This window comes from Elephas maximus, chromosome 13 (assembly GCF_024166365.1).
Source record: "Elephas maximus indicus isolate mEleMax1 chromosome 13, mEleMax1 primary haplotype, whole genome shotgun sequence".
Classification (NCBI taxonomy): domain Eukaryota; kingdom Metazoa; phylum Chordata; class Mammalia; order Proboscidea; family Elephantidae; genus Elephas; species Elephas maximus.
In genome coordinates, this window is record NC_064831.1 from 94270016 (window position 1) to 94282945 (window position 12930).

Below are 12930 nucleotides of genomic sequence, written 5' to 3' on the forward strand. Positions count from 1 at the left end.
TAAAATGTGAAATTATGAAACAGATTGTTGGACTTGTTAATATTACTAAAAAGCAGTAAATGTATGAAAAGTGTATCTTATTTACAGATTTAAATAGTGTAGGATAATCCTCTGTGGCATTTGAGAGAATCTTAATTAAAAAGAACAGAGTATTGTGACATTAGTCTACTGCTAGAAAATTAAACATACCAATCGGGACTGTCTTAGTCTAAATATTAGTAATCAAAATATAGAATAGTCATTATACCATCAGTAAGGCCTAAGGATGTTATGGCGAGAAAAAAGTCCCCCTTAGCTTTTCAATTGTTCTTTTTAAATGTCCATTTCTACAAAAATGAGAAGTTTCAAAGAACAGATCTTTTTTCCTTCTAATTTGGATGGACTGGGTTAGTCATGGCAGTCAATGAACATATGAGAGTTGTGTGTAAAGTAAACATGATAAAAACATGTATGTAGATTATTGCCTTACAACCACTTATCAAAATAAGCAGTACACTCAGATTTTTTTCAGAAGCATACATACATATAGTATATTTATAGAAAGTAGATTTCATGTAAAGAAACCAATTTACATTGTAAGCAGTTAGCTTGCAAATATGGTAAAGTGGGTAAAAAAAAAAAAGTGGGTAGTCAGTAATTATTCTCCGTGCCTTCTCAGCTCTTCCTGGGCAGCTCTTCCCACTTCTGTCAAGTATTGTACCTACTGGTTTAGAATTTCTTCCTTCCTCATTCCTAGAGTTCTCTGCATGCCAGAGCAGAGAGAGTTTTTAATTACTCTCGTGGAGGAACTTCATTGTGTAAATATCTATTTCTTTTCATAGAAAAACTTAACAAATTAACTGTGGTTACACCATTTTCAGTAGTAGGTTTGAGTATGCCTTCAATCCCCCCGGCCCCGGCGCCCCATATGTATTAGAGCCCTCCAGGCTGAGCTCTTCCTGTCAGTGGAAAAGAACTTTGAAGTATGGCTAACTCACTTTCTTAGTATCTTTACTGTTAATAGTTTATGTAAGTGTTAATTAACATCCAATAGCCTTTAAATGGATTAATACTTAGTTTTTGTTTTCATCCTCAGCTGTGTAAGTCTTGCCTGCTTTTATGCAGTAAATAAGCTTCTGAAAAGTATGTATAAATGGGATGAATGGTTTAGTATGTAATAAGGAGTTGACTTGATAATAGTCTGTGTATTTTCTGTATTAAGGTGACTTTTAAAATCAGTTGTAGCTGGTCAGTTAGGAAGATTTGAGAGCTAGAAGTATGAGGGGAGGCTTCCTGAAGAATGGGAGACCTAATGTATCAGTCAGGAACAATCAGGAGACAGAAATAACAGAGTTTTCTGGGAACAGAGAAAGTTTACGTAAAGAAAGTAAAGTAAATATAGATTGAAGTAACAAGGGATTGGCTAGGAAGAAGTAAAAAAAAAAAAAAAACCAGCCATCAGGGTGACTCTGACTCATGGCCATCCCATGTGTGTCAGAGTAGAACTGTCCTCCATAGGGTTTTCAACGGCTGATTTTCATGGGGGGGGGGTAGATTGCCAGACCTTTCTTCTGAGGCACCTTTGGGGGGACTCGAACTTCCAGCTTTTTGGTTAGCAGCTGAGCACATTAACCATTTCACCGCCCAGGGACTCCAGCAGGAAGTAAAGAGACCACTAATGAACATAGGAATTGCAGATATAAGAGGCAGCCACTACCCCCCTTGCTGAGATAGAATGCCAAAGGAAGAGGCCCCCTCCAGGCCCCCTCCCGGGGGGCAGGGGCTGAGATCCAGACCTTATTGGAAAGGGCACACCAGGCCTCTCTGAACGGCAGAGAATTTGCTGTGGTGTTTTGCCAGGAATGCTTAGTGGAAATCTGCCCTCTTGGTGGGGGGAGGTGTCTGACCAGGGATACTCCACTAAAAAGCCATATGAGGGAGTTGTCAAGGAGCATGCTGCCTGAACACACTGGAACCAGGAAGGAGAGTCTTGTCCTCCCGCAGTGTCTCTCTGGGGGCCTCTACTGACAAAACTGCCTTCGCCCTGACCTCTGCCTACACCGAATGCCCCAGGCAGCTCTGATTTTTACACCTGAAGTTTTTTTCCCCATAAAGTAGTCTTACACCTCTAGGATCTGTTTGAGTGTGTTAATGTGTTACTGTCTTTACACAGTTGACCCAGTAAGTCCACTTTCATCTTTTTTTTAAACAACTGTCTTCTGTAGAGCTTTTAACCAGCCCAAAGTCTCTAGATAAATGGGTGGTTAGGTACAAGTTAACACCTGACTCCATATCCCCCGAATGCGTGAAGTTTCCTTCTAGGCTACTAGGTGCCCAGAGCACAGTAGATAAACATGAATCTGACTTAAGGTGTAATTTTCATATAAAGTTAGCTTTTCTCATAATAGCAAAAGTTATTTTTTTAAAAAAGCTTAAATATTATTTGAGAGCTATTGGGGTAGAATGATGTAAGGTAAGGCCTGGGGAAAGTGTATTTTCTTTTCTCTCAGCTGGACCCAAGTTTCTTTAATTAATTGCCACTGATTGTAGACTAGTTCCAGGTGTGTAAATTCAGTTTTTGTCTCGCAGTAGACTTAGTTGTCTGGCACATTTGCACATAGTAGAACGTTTTAAATGTTTGAGAAAAGTTGATTATTTCGTTCTGCCAGGTAACCCTGGATCTGCATTGTACGACACAATAGCCGCTAGCCGTGTGTGGCTACAGCATTTAAAAAATGGCAAAATCAAACTGAGATGTGTTATAAGTATGAAATGCACACTGAATTTTGAAGACTAGGTACACAAAAAGAATGTAAAATGTTAATAATTTGTATTGATTAAAAGAAAAGATCCTCAATGAAATGGATTGGCACAGTGGCTGCAACCATGGGTGCAAACATTACTATTACGAGAAAGGCACAGGACCACACAACTTCTCCTTCAGTTATACATGGGGTCCCTGTGAGTCGGAGCCATCCTGAAGGCATTTAACAACAACAACATCATAAAATGATAATATTTTTGATATATTGGGTTAAATAAAATTTACTAATAGATTTCACGTCTTTTTACTTAATGCAGCTTGTAGAAAATTAAAAATGATATGAGTAGCTCTCTTTATAATTGTAGAACGCCACTGCCCTAGACCTTACTGAATGAGTGCTTCCATCTTTGGTTGTTAATGGAAGTACACTAAAAAGAGCAATCATTTTCCAAATATTAAAGATATGAAAATTTTAATAAAATGGTGTGTGTTCTAACCATGCGAAATATTATTTTAAAAGTTGATTGCTTTTAAAGCCATAATAATTGTATTGGCGGAAAAAGTTGGTAGAGAGTGGGATGTGAAAATTAGCTGAATATAAAAATACTTACTAGCAGAAATTTTGTGTGAGGTACATAGCAAGAGTCCTAATTGTACAACAGGCAGGTCTATCGGTTATCATTGGGGAAGTCATTTGAGTTAAATATCATAATTGATTCTAAGTTATTAAGACATAAGACAGTAGTCATCAATGTTGATAATCACATTTTTAATTTAGCTTTTTTTCAGTTATGAAAAAGAACATTGGAAGTGTTTGCTTTTTATAGTCTTTTTTAAGCAAATGTTTAAATTCTGCTTGCTGCAGAGCAGTAGAAATCTCAAACTATTACAAGTATGTAGTTCTTCATCTTTAATCTTAATCTTTTTTTAAATGTTAATATTTTGATATATCATTTGCATTTTTATGCAGAGAATGTAGAGAGAATTTACTCGCTTGGAACATGGAGCAAATTAAGTGTAAAGCTTAATTGTATTTGTTGTTGATTGTATATGAAATTTTATTATATAAGCCATGGCAAAGAACTTTCACCGTTTCTGACTTAAAAGTCGTTTGTCCTTGTTTGAGCTAGAAAATATGTTGGGTTTTTTATTTTTCTCTCTAAAAGACTGCTATACATACATGAGTATGCAGCTTGTTTAATATATGTAATTTAAAAATACAATGCATCCCACAGATGAATATGAAAATAGAAACTATATTTTAATCTTTATTAGTAATAGGTAAATATATTCTCGTTGTAAAAATTGAAATAGGAGAGAGAAATTTAAAATTTTTCTTGGCTACCACCATGACCCGTTCTCCCTCCAGGGTGCGTGGCTCTGTCGTCCAGGTCGTCTTCTGCGTGTGGCGTGTGTGCATGCTTCTGCGTGGGAGCTATAGACAGAGAGGACTTGTCCAGAGGTGGCATCCTACCATATACATCCCGCAGTTGGTGCTTCTTGAGTTCACATTTTGTTGTGGAATTATTTTCATGTCTGTGTGTATAGCTCTTAACTTCATTGGAACTTATTTTAATGTTTAATTTTTTCTTAAATTATAAAAGGAATGTATGCTTATTATTATAAGTAAAATAGTTCAGACCTGCTGACTTCACCTCATCCCTTGTTCCCACTCCTCTTGAATTAAGCCTTCCTCTATACTCTTTCTTTTTTTCTCTATACTCATACAGACATTAGCATCACATACAGGGCTTGTGTGGGTTTTTTTAAATAAATAAAAAAGCTCAGGCCCAAGACATTATTCTCCAACTTACTTCACTTAACAGCATAAGGTGAATAATATCCTTGTCAGCTCATTCTTTTGATGAAGAACTTTCCATATTACGAAAAGCCTTCCTAGGTTTTTGCCTGCGAAGCAGTGTTGGAGTAAGCATCTTAGTTGTACATGATTTCATGTACTGACGCTTATTTTTAAAATTGATTAAAGAGTGTGTTTGTGTTATTTTAGAATTTTAGTGAATAGTGCCAGATTACTTTCTTGGAGTGAAGTTTAGGACTGGTTTCTCAGAATCCCATGTTTAGTGATTTGATGGTTGAAAAATGGTAACTCCATGTTTTAAATTGACATTTTCCTGATGACTAGTGGAGCTGAGTATTTTTTCATACAGTTATTGGCCATTTGGAGTTGTTCTGCAGTAAATTGCCTGGGTCATTTCCATGGCTCATTTTTCTTTTGGATTGTTCATCTTTTTCATCAATTTGTAGTACTACTTTTGGCAAGTATGGAGCAAATATAAGTCTGAGATGTCTTTTCCTAAGCAATTGAAACATTTTTATTTAGTCGAGTATTCCTTTATGCCTTCTGAATTTCTGTTTGGCCTGTGAAGGTCACTGTGATCTAAAATTAGAGAAATTTTCTCTAGGAGTTTCGTGATTTTTAATACTGTCATCATTAGCATTTGTTTCCTTTTCATTTCCGTCTGATTGTTGATATGGAGAAAAGTCTATGGCCTTTTTAATGCAGTCAAAATTCTGTTAATTCACGTAGGTTTTTTGGTAGTCTCTTACAGGCCTTAACATTTTTCCCAATATTTTATGCCTGTTATGATCGCATTGCCTGCATAGTCACAACAGTGGTGCGTAACGGTGCTGCGGGCATGGCGGTAGTGTTGTTGCTGATTTTAATGTCCGTACATCCAGCATTTCGTTATTTAATGTTGAGGTTTGGTTTCTGGAAAATAGTCAGATTCATGAGTAGCTGCTTTATTTGTAGTTCATATTAACAGTGGTGGCTGAACTTTTCTCTCAGATGTATGTTTGATATTGACATTTTTTGTATAATTGGGTGTCATAATGAATTATTTGAATCGGTTTCTTCATGATGGACCAGCCTTGCACTCTTGAAATAACCTGACTTGTGGCCATGATACATTTATCTTCTAGTAACGACTGTGTTTGCTTAGCTAGTATTTAGAATTCAGTGTTTGGAATTATTCATGATAAAAAGTTCTTTAAAATTTAATTGGCTTTCTGTATTCTTCTATGGTGTAGAATAATTGAAGAAACATTATCTTGTTTCTCAGAGTTTGGGAGAATTCAGCTCTAATACCATCTACATGATACCTTTTAAAATACTGGGTCTTGAATTAGCCTTCTTATTTCAGGTATTTCTTATTGGCCTCTTCTTTTTTTTAATATGTATTGCCTTGACTCAGCTTTTATAATTTACATTTTTCTGGGAAAACTGTTCGTAAACATATAGTTGTATTTTTTTGTTGTTATTAAAAAGATATTGGAATGAATGTCCTAGTAAATATCTTCTCGGACACATATGTGAGTATTTCTCTAGGATAACTCTAGAAGTGGAAATACTGGGTATTACATATTTGCATTTTTTGTTTCGATAAGTAACTCCCATACTGTCCTCAGATAAGTTACTACTGATTACATTCATTTTTACCACTGTTTTATGAGTGTCAGTTTACCCTTCTCCTCCCCTACAGTTGATGCTGTTACCTACAGGTTCTCATGAGTGATAAGATGATGTGTAGTTATTTTAGTTTGTATGTCCCCAGTTACTGGTGAGGTCGAATGTGTTTTCATAGGTTCGTTGTCTATTTGTACATCCTTTTTGGTGAATTGCCTATTCCTAGCATTTAGTCATTTTTCTCGAGTTGTCTTTCTAAAATTGGTTTGTAGTTCTTTATGTATTCAAAATACCAAACTCTGTGTGTTCTTATGTCAGTACGTATTTTTATATTGAACTCTTATTATATGTTAGGTTGAACCGTATGAAATTGCTTATATGCAATTGTATGAACTAAAAAACTATTTCATTTGGTCCAACCCAATACATACATTTTTCTAATTATTTGTATATCTTTTAACTTTGTGTATTTTTATATAATTGTATTTGTTATGTATTACAATTTTTGTATACTAGGTCTTATTTAAAAGACCTTTCATACCCTCAGTGATATACAAAAATAAACCAAACCCGTTGGCATCAAGTTGATTCCAACTCATAGCGACCTATAGGACACAGTAGAACTGCCTGTAGGATTTCTAAGGATGATGGATTCGAATTGCCAACATTTGGTTAGCAGCCAGACTCCTACCACTGCACCACCAGGGCTCCTCAATGATGCAGACTTTTAAAAAAATATTTTATGTTGTAGGCCCTTATTCCATCTGAAATCCATTTTTGTCATTGATAACGCATAACCAAAAACCAGAAAACCCACTGCTGCTGAGTCGATTCTGACTCATAGTGACCCTATAGGATAGAGTAGAACTGCCCGATAGAGTTGTCAGGGAGCGCCTGGCAGATTCAAACTGCTGACCTCTTGGTTAGCAGCTATAGCACGTAACCACTACCCCACCAGGGTTTCCTTGATGTGCGTAGGATCTAATTTTTCTAAATTTGTGGACAGTTATCCTAGCACCATTTGTTAGTGTGTCCTTTTCTGACAGTTTTGGAATGCCACTTCCATAATACACTTGGCTACTGTGGGTATATTTCCCTATTTTCAGGTTTGATACATTGATTTGTTTCTGTGGCAGTACCACTCTAGCTTTAATTACTAGGCTTTTATCATGTATTGATATCTGGTACAGCAAGCATCTTAATGTTTTTCAAAGTTGGCTGTTCTTGTACTGTTACAAAGGATTTTCAGATCATCTTTTTGCCTCTGATTTTGTATTTTAATAACATATAGTCTGCGGAGCAGAGAGGAAGAGAGAACTCCTAAGCCTGGGGCTGTCTCGACTCCTGTAAAGCATGTAGACGATCACACACCTAAAACAGTAGAAGAAGTTACAGTTGAAAGAAATGAAAAACAAGCACCCACTCTTCCAGGTAAGCATGGCAAAATGCTAAGTTCAAAAAACATTTGCTGTCAGACTAGTTAACGTTAATTGTCAGGATTTACAGACTTTATTACCTTCCAGCATTTTCCATATGGGTGGAAGGTTGGCATTGGTCAGGAGGCTTTCATGAATGTTTTTCTTTATTTTCAAGACAGTAATTATTCATCATTAATAGCTATGCACAATAAATAAGGTTGTTTTGCAGCACTGCTCGTTAAAGAGAAACATTAGATTGGCTTAAGACACTTAAGAACAAAAGACGCCTTACCTCTTTAAAGTACTTTCACGTAAAGTATACCTTGTAGAGCTGTATATGGGAAGCAGACATAAGAATCTGCGATGTTCCAACACCCTGTTGCCTGAAAGGCCTGGAGGTTTTTTTTGCACTGCCTCTCAGTTCCTTCTCTCAAATCTTCTGTCTTAAGACTTGTTTAGTGGCAGAAGTGTGGACTTTTTTTTTTTTTTTTACCACAATGAAGAAAAAAGCTACTTTGGCAGCCATAAGAGAGCCATGCAGGGGTGCCTCTCTTCCTGTGTTATAAACACTTCAGAATGACCTGTAAGCGAATACTAACAAATACGTGTATGTTCCTTACCAGGTCTCTGAACTTATATTTTTACTGTTGAATCTTACGTATGTTTTGTAACCCTTTTACTATCCATTTATTGTAGTCATTGCTTACATTATCATTCCATTTTTTGTGAAATGAGTCCTGCACAGTCTAAATGTTCTTTCTTTTAGAACCAAAACCTGTGTATGCTCAAGTGGGACAGCCAGACGTGGATTTGCCTGTCAGCCCATCTGACGGTGTCCTCCCAAACTCAGCTCATGAAGACGGGATTCTTCGGTAATAGGGTTTAAGTTATGTTGTCTTGTCTGTCCGTTATTAAGCGTCATTTAGAGTGGGAATTATGAACCATATTGCATATTCTTTTTTATAGCGTATGCCACATAATACTATGATTAGGCTATTTCATTTTTTTAATTTAACAGTCTTATTCACATGCTGGAGACAGTTGGAGATTAGAGAAAAACAAAGAAACTTCTTGGATGTTTAGTTCTTTCCCACCACTTTACACCTGTCTCCTGCCTAGTTTTTAGATCAGGAATTACAAAAATAAAATGTTCTTTTCTGTTTAGACACCAGAATTTGCACAGGCTGTCTAATGCCCTAGCATTAAAAAAAAAATCTTTCTAGATCAGGGTTCCTTAACCTCCGAACTGTTGACATTTTGAGCCAGGTAACTGTTGAGGGGTTGTCTTGTGCAATGTGCCATGTTTAGCAGCATCCCTGGCATCTCCCCAGTAGGTGTCAGTAGCACTCCCAATCGTGACAACAGAAGAATAAAATACCAAAAATTTGATAATGTGGGTGGGATTAGTAGCTGAGCCAGAAAGGTTTGATTCAAATGCAGTGAGTGGATTTGAGGCAGAAGTGGTGGGTTTATTTTTTGCTGTTGGAAGTAGCTGTGTGATGCAGGTAGGGCAAAGTATAAAATGTCTTTCTTCTAGGGCATTTGACACCTTCATGAGATTTGTCCTGAAACTGCCCTCTGACAGTGGTTTTAAAAAGCTGACTTTTGCTAAAGGGTGCAGACTACAGTAAACTATTTTTAGTTTTTAAAACACAGCAAATTGGTCAGGTCTGGAAGAGGACTTCCCAGGACCTGGAGTCTTAAGGACTTTGAGGAAGTGTTGTTGCAGAGGGCTTATCTGTACAGTTGATGTAGGAGAAGAACTTGTGAGAAGGCTCTTGGCTCAGGCAGAGAAGTAGGATACTACCACTACCAAGGAGCTCACACCTGCCTTGGTAAAGCTGGTAAATTGTTTTAGGGAGGGGCCAGGGAAGCCACCATCTCTGACAGTGTGTGGCTGTGTCTGATCTACTGGCTGTTACTTTTAGGTCTAGCTTAATGCAGCCTCCAGGTGAGGAAACATGATCACGAGTGAATACTGTATGAATTGATAAAGCTAAGGCGATCCTTGACAAGTTGGTTCAAAAACAATAGAAATCTCTCATCCCCCAACTCATTCTTTTATTTGTTGTGTGTTTTTTAGTTATTTTCTACTAGTTTTTAATAACTTGCTTATTATTTATTACTCAGTGAATTAAGAGGAAAGGGAACTTTTTCTACACCTCATGTCAAACTGTGTAAAAGAGTTAGTTAAGTCTTCTAGGCCAGGACTGCAGGACAGTTGTGAAAACCTGCAAGGGAGATATCAAGGATAATTTGTCATTTTGATCTGTTTTGACCAGCCAGTCTTCTAAGGCATCCTTCCGTATTTGTCTTAGCGTCGCAGGGCTCAGCACAGGCTGACTCCTTTCCCTTCTCTCTCGCAAGAATGGGGCTTATCTAGGAAGGCTGAGTGCAATGGTCCAGACTGGTCTGAGAAAATTTGACTTAAGTGAAGCGCTATGGAATTGGGTACAGGTGTTGAAAGGGTGTCAGCAACTAATTTAAAGTGCAAATTTAACAAAAATTTGGTATGATTTTTCTGTTGTTTACCCAGATAACGGTATTACAAGGTTTTTGTTTTATAGTTCAAAGGGGCAGCAGAGTAAGTGATCTGTGTGAACTACTGAAAGAATTCACCAACTGCCAAGCTTAAAAACCACTGTTTCTTGATAGTGGTTACACTACTTGGAGTCTGGTTTTGACTGTCCTGTATTAGGAAAACTAGTCAATTTATGTCTCAGTTTCTGTGTTTGTAAAATGGGACTTCTCAGTTATTTAATAGAAGCGATAATGGTTTGAACTGGGGTGAAAAAAGTGGAAGTTTTTTTTTTGGTAACCATTGGGAATGCATGTATCTAAGACTCTGAAAGTTGGGAAAGTGTTGTTAAAAAGTAATTTTATAAATTAGTTATGTAAAGCAGTACTTCAAAATATCTGTTTCATTTGGATTTTCCAAGATTAATTTATTCGTCAGAAAATAAAGTGCAATTTTGAATTCTAACACTAAGTTTTATTGAGTAAATGAGTGGTGCTGTGTGAGAAATTTTAGAGATGAGGGAACTTTATTTCATTCTGAATATGGTTTTCATTGTAGAATTTTGCTATAACTTTTCAAGCTTCTTTTAACTGTTTCAAATCAAGTAATCTATTTTAACAGGCCCAGTATGAAATTGGTAAAATTCAGAAAAGGAGATAGTGTGGGTTTGCGGCTGGCTGGTGGAAATGATGTCGGAATATTTGTGGCTGGAGTTCTAGAAGATAGCCCTGCAGCGAAAGAAGGCCTAGAAGAAGGTGATCAAATTCTCAGGGTATGTCAGCACATTCACTCATGCAAGTTGAACAGTGCTCGGATCTCCATGAAAAAGCACCAGTTATGGCAAATCGATCCTTGTCATTAGATTGTGTCATTGTAATTAGAGGCTACGCTAATCATTCAGATTAAATACCTGTCAGATCTTGTTTGTATTGGGCTTGTTACCATCCATTCCTGCCTTTGCTCTTATGTACTCTTTTATTAACGAGCCCTGCTGGCGCAGTGGTTAAAGCACTCACTGCTAACTGAAAGGTCGACGGTTCGAACCCACCAGCTGCTCCACGGGAAAAACATGTGGCAGTCTGCTTCCATAAAGATTTACAGCCTTGGAAACCCTATGGGGCAGTTCTACTCTGTTCTGCAGGGTCACTATGAGTCAGAATCCACTCCACGACAATGGGTATGATATGGGTACTGCTTTGTTATGTGTTAGTACCACAGTGTGATGCGATGCTTTGGTTTTATTTTAGCCACTGGTATTTATAGAATCTACAAGAAAGTAAGTCTTAGATCCCTGTCATAGCCACCAGGTAGTCTCTCAGAGTTCAATTAAATGTTTAGACTGGCAAGAGTCTGTCATGGGCCACAGGGTATCAGCAGGACAACATCAGATGTTCCTTTCCCGTGGGAGTAGTGTTTTCAGCAGTCCACACAGCCCTCTGGACCACCTTCACCCTACGTAACAGCTCAGGGGCAAGGACACAAGATTTATATCAGGCACATAATGTAAGCTGCCCTGACTTTTTAAAGCTTTGTACCCCACAAGAGACAGACACAGTTAGAAGAGTCACCTCACCCAGGGAAGTTTGGTTTAGATGCCGTCTACCACTGAGATCTTTCTGGCTGTAAGCAGTATCTGTCTCTTACTTTTCTTCTAAAATATCTAGACTCCTCTGTAATTTCTGGCAGGTAAACTTTGTCCTATTTTCATCACAAGATTAGATTTATCAGGTGCGAGTTCCTGCATTTACTGTACCTCTCCACCTCCAAGGGTCTCTGCCACCTCTGTCCTCCTCTCTTTCTGCGTTCAGCCTACCTCCTGCCCATGTCCTGAATTCAGTCTCCTGTCTGCTCCAGACTCGCTGCTTTGCCGATCTTTCTCTCTTTCCCTCTCCTCTAGCTCATCTCTGTCTTGTACTCTTCTCTCCATTTGCTGTTGAGTTTGTTGGAAGTACAGTTAAGTTCCTTCTCTGCTTTCTTTTCAGTCATTGTTACTAAGTCTTACAGTCTGGCTTCCACTTGAACTGCTGCTGTATCTGAATTTTCCTAAGTTGTTTTTGACCTGGAACCAGCCTCAACCCTCAGTCTGCTTTATTTCTCAGCAGCATTTTGACCCTCTTAAATAATCCTTCTTGGAGTGCTTTCTTCCTAAAATTCCGTAACACTGCCATACTTCTTCAGCCTTTTTAGCCGTCTTCTGCATTCTTTAAGGAGCACTGCTGGTGCTGCGGTTAAAGTGCTTGACTGCTAACTGAAAGGTCAGTGGTTTGAGCCTGCCAGCAGCTCTGCAGGATGAAGATACCGGCAGTCTGCTCTGTAAGGATCACAGCCTTGGAAACCCACCCTATGGGGCAGTTCTGCTCTGTCCTACAGGGTCGAAATCAGCTCAGTGGCAATGGGTCTGGTTTGCTTTTTGGTTTCCTGCCTTCTTTACTGATTCTTGTAAAGCTTGGGAAATGTCAGTAGCTCTCCGTTTCTCTTCTGCAGCCTTCATGTCAGACTTGGTGACACAGTGAGTAACTCCCAGTCACAATCTTTTCAATCTCAGCTATTCCCTGGGCATCATCAGACAATGCCAGCCCCCTGTGGCCATTTTCATTGGTCCTCTTCCTTTTTCTGCAAACTTAGCATGTCAAAAAGTCAGGGTATCATTTCTGACTTACTGATTTCCACCTGACATTGCATTGTGATTCTTCCTGATGATACTTAAGTTTTTCTCAATCCAGTGAAGTCAAAACCCGTTTAAACACTAACCTGTGTAATAATGTTCACCATATCAAGGAAATTAAAGAGGCCTGTTCTCTTACTACCCCTGGGTGGTGCAAAC

General features: G+C 38.2%; 1 protein-coding gene across 7 annotated transcripts in view; it reads left to right on the forward strand.

The window, feature by feature from the left end:
• The window catches only part of TJP1 (tight junction protein 1), a 314963-nt gene that overhangs the window by 263189 nt on the left and 38844 nt on the right, over window positions 1–12930 (forward strand). For all 7 annotated transcript variants that reach the window (XM_049906006.1, XM_049906007.1, XM_049906010.1 and 4 more), the window contains 3 exons: window positions 7462–7601; window positions 8355–8460; window positions 10728–10878. In XM_049906006.1, the coding sequence (XP_049761963.1) occupies window positions 7462–7601; window positions 8355–8460; window positions 10728–10878 (397 nt within the window). The remainder of the gene's footprint in view (window positions 1–7461; window positions 7602–8354; window positions 8461–10727; window positions 10879–12930) is intronic.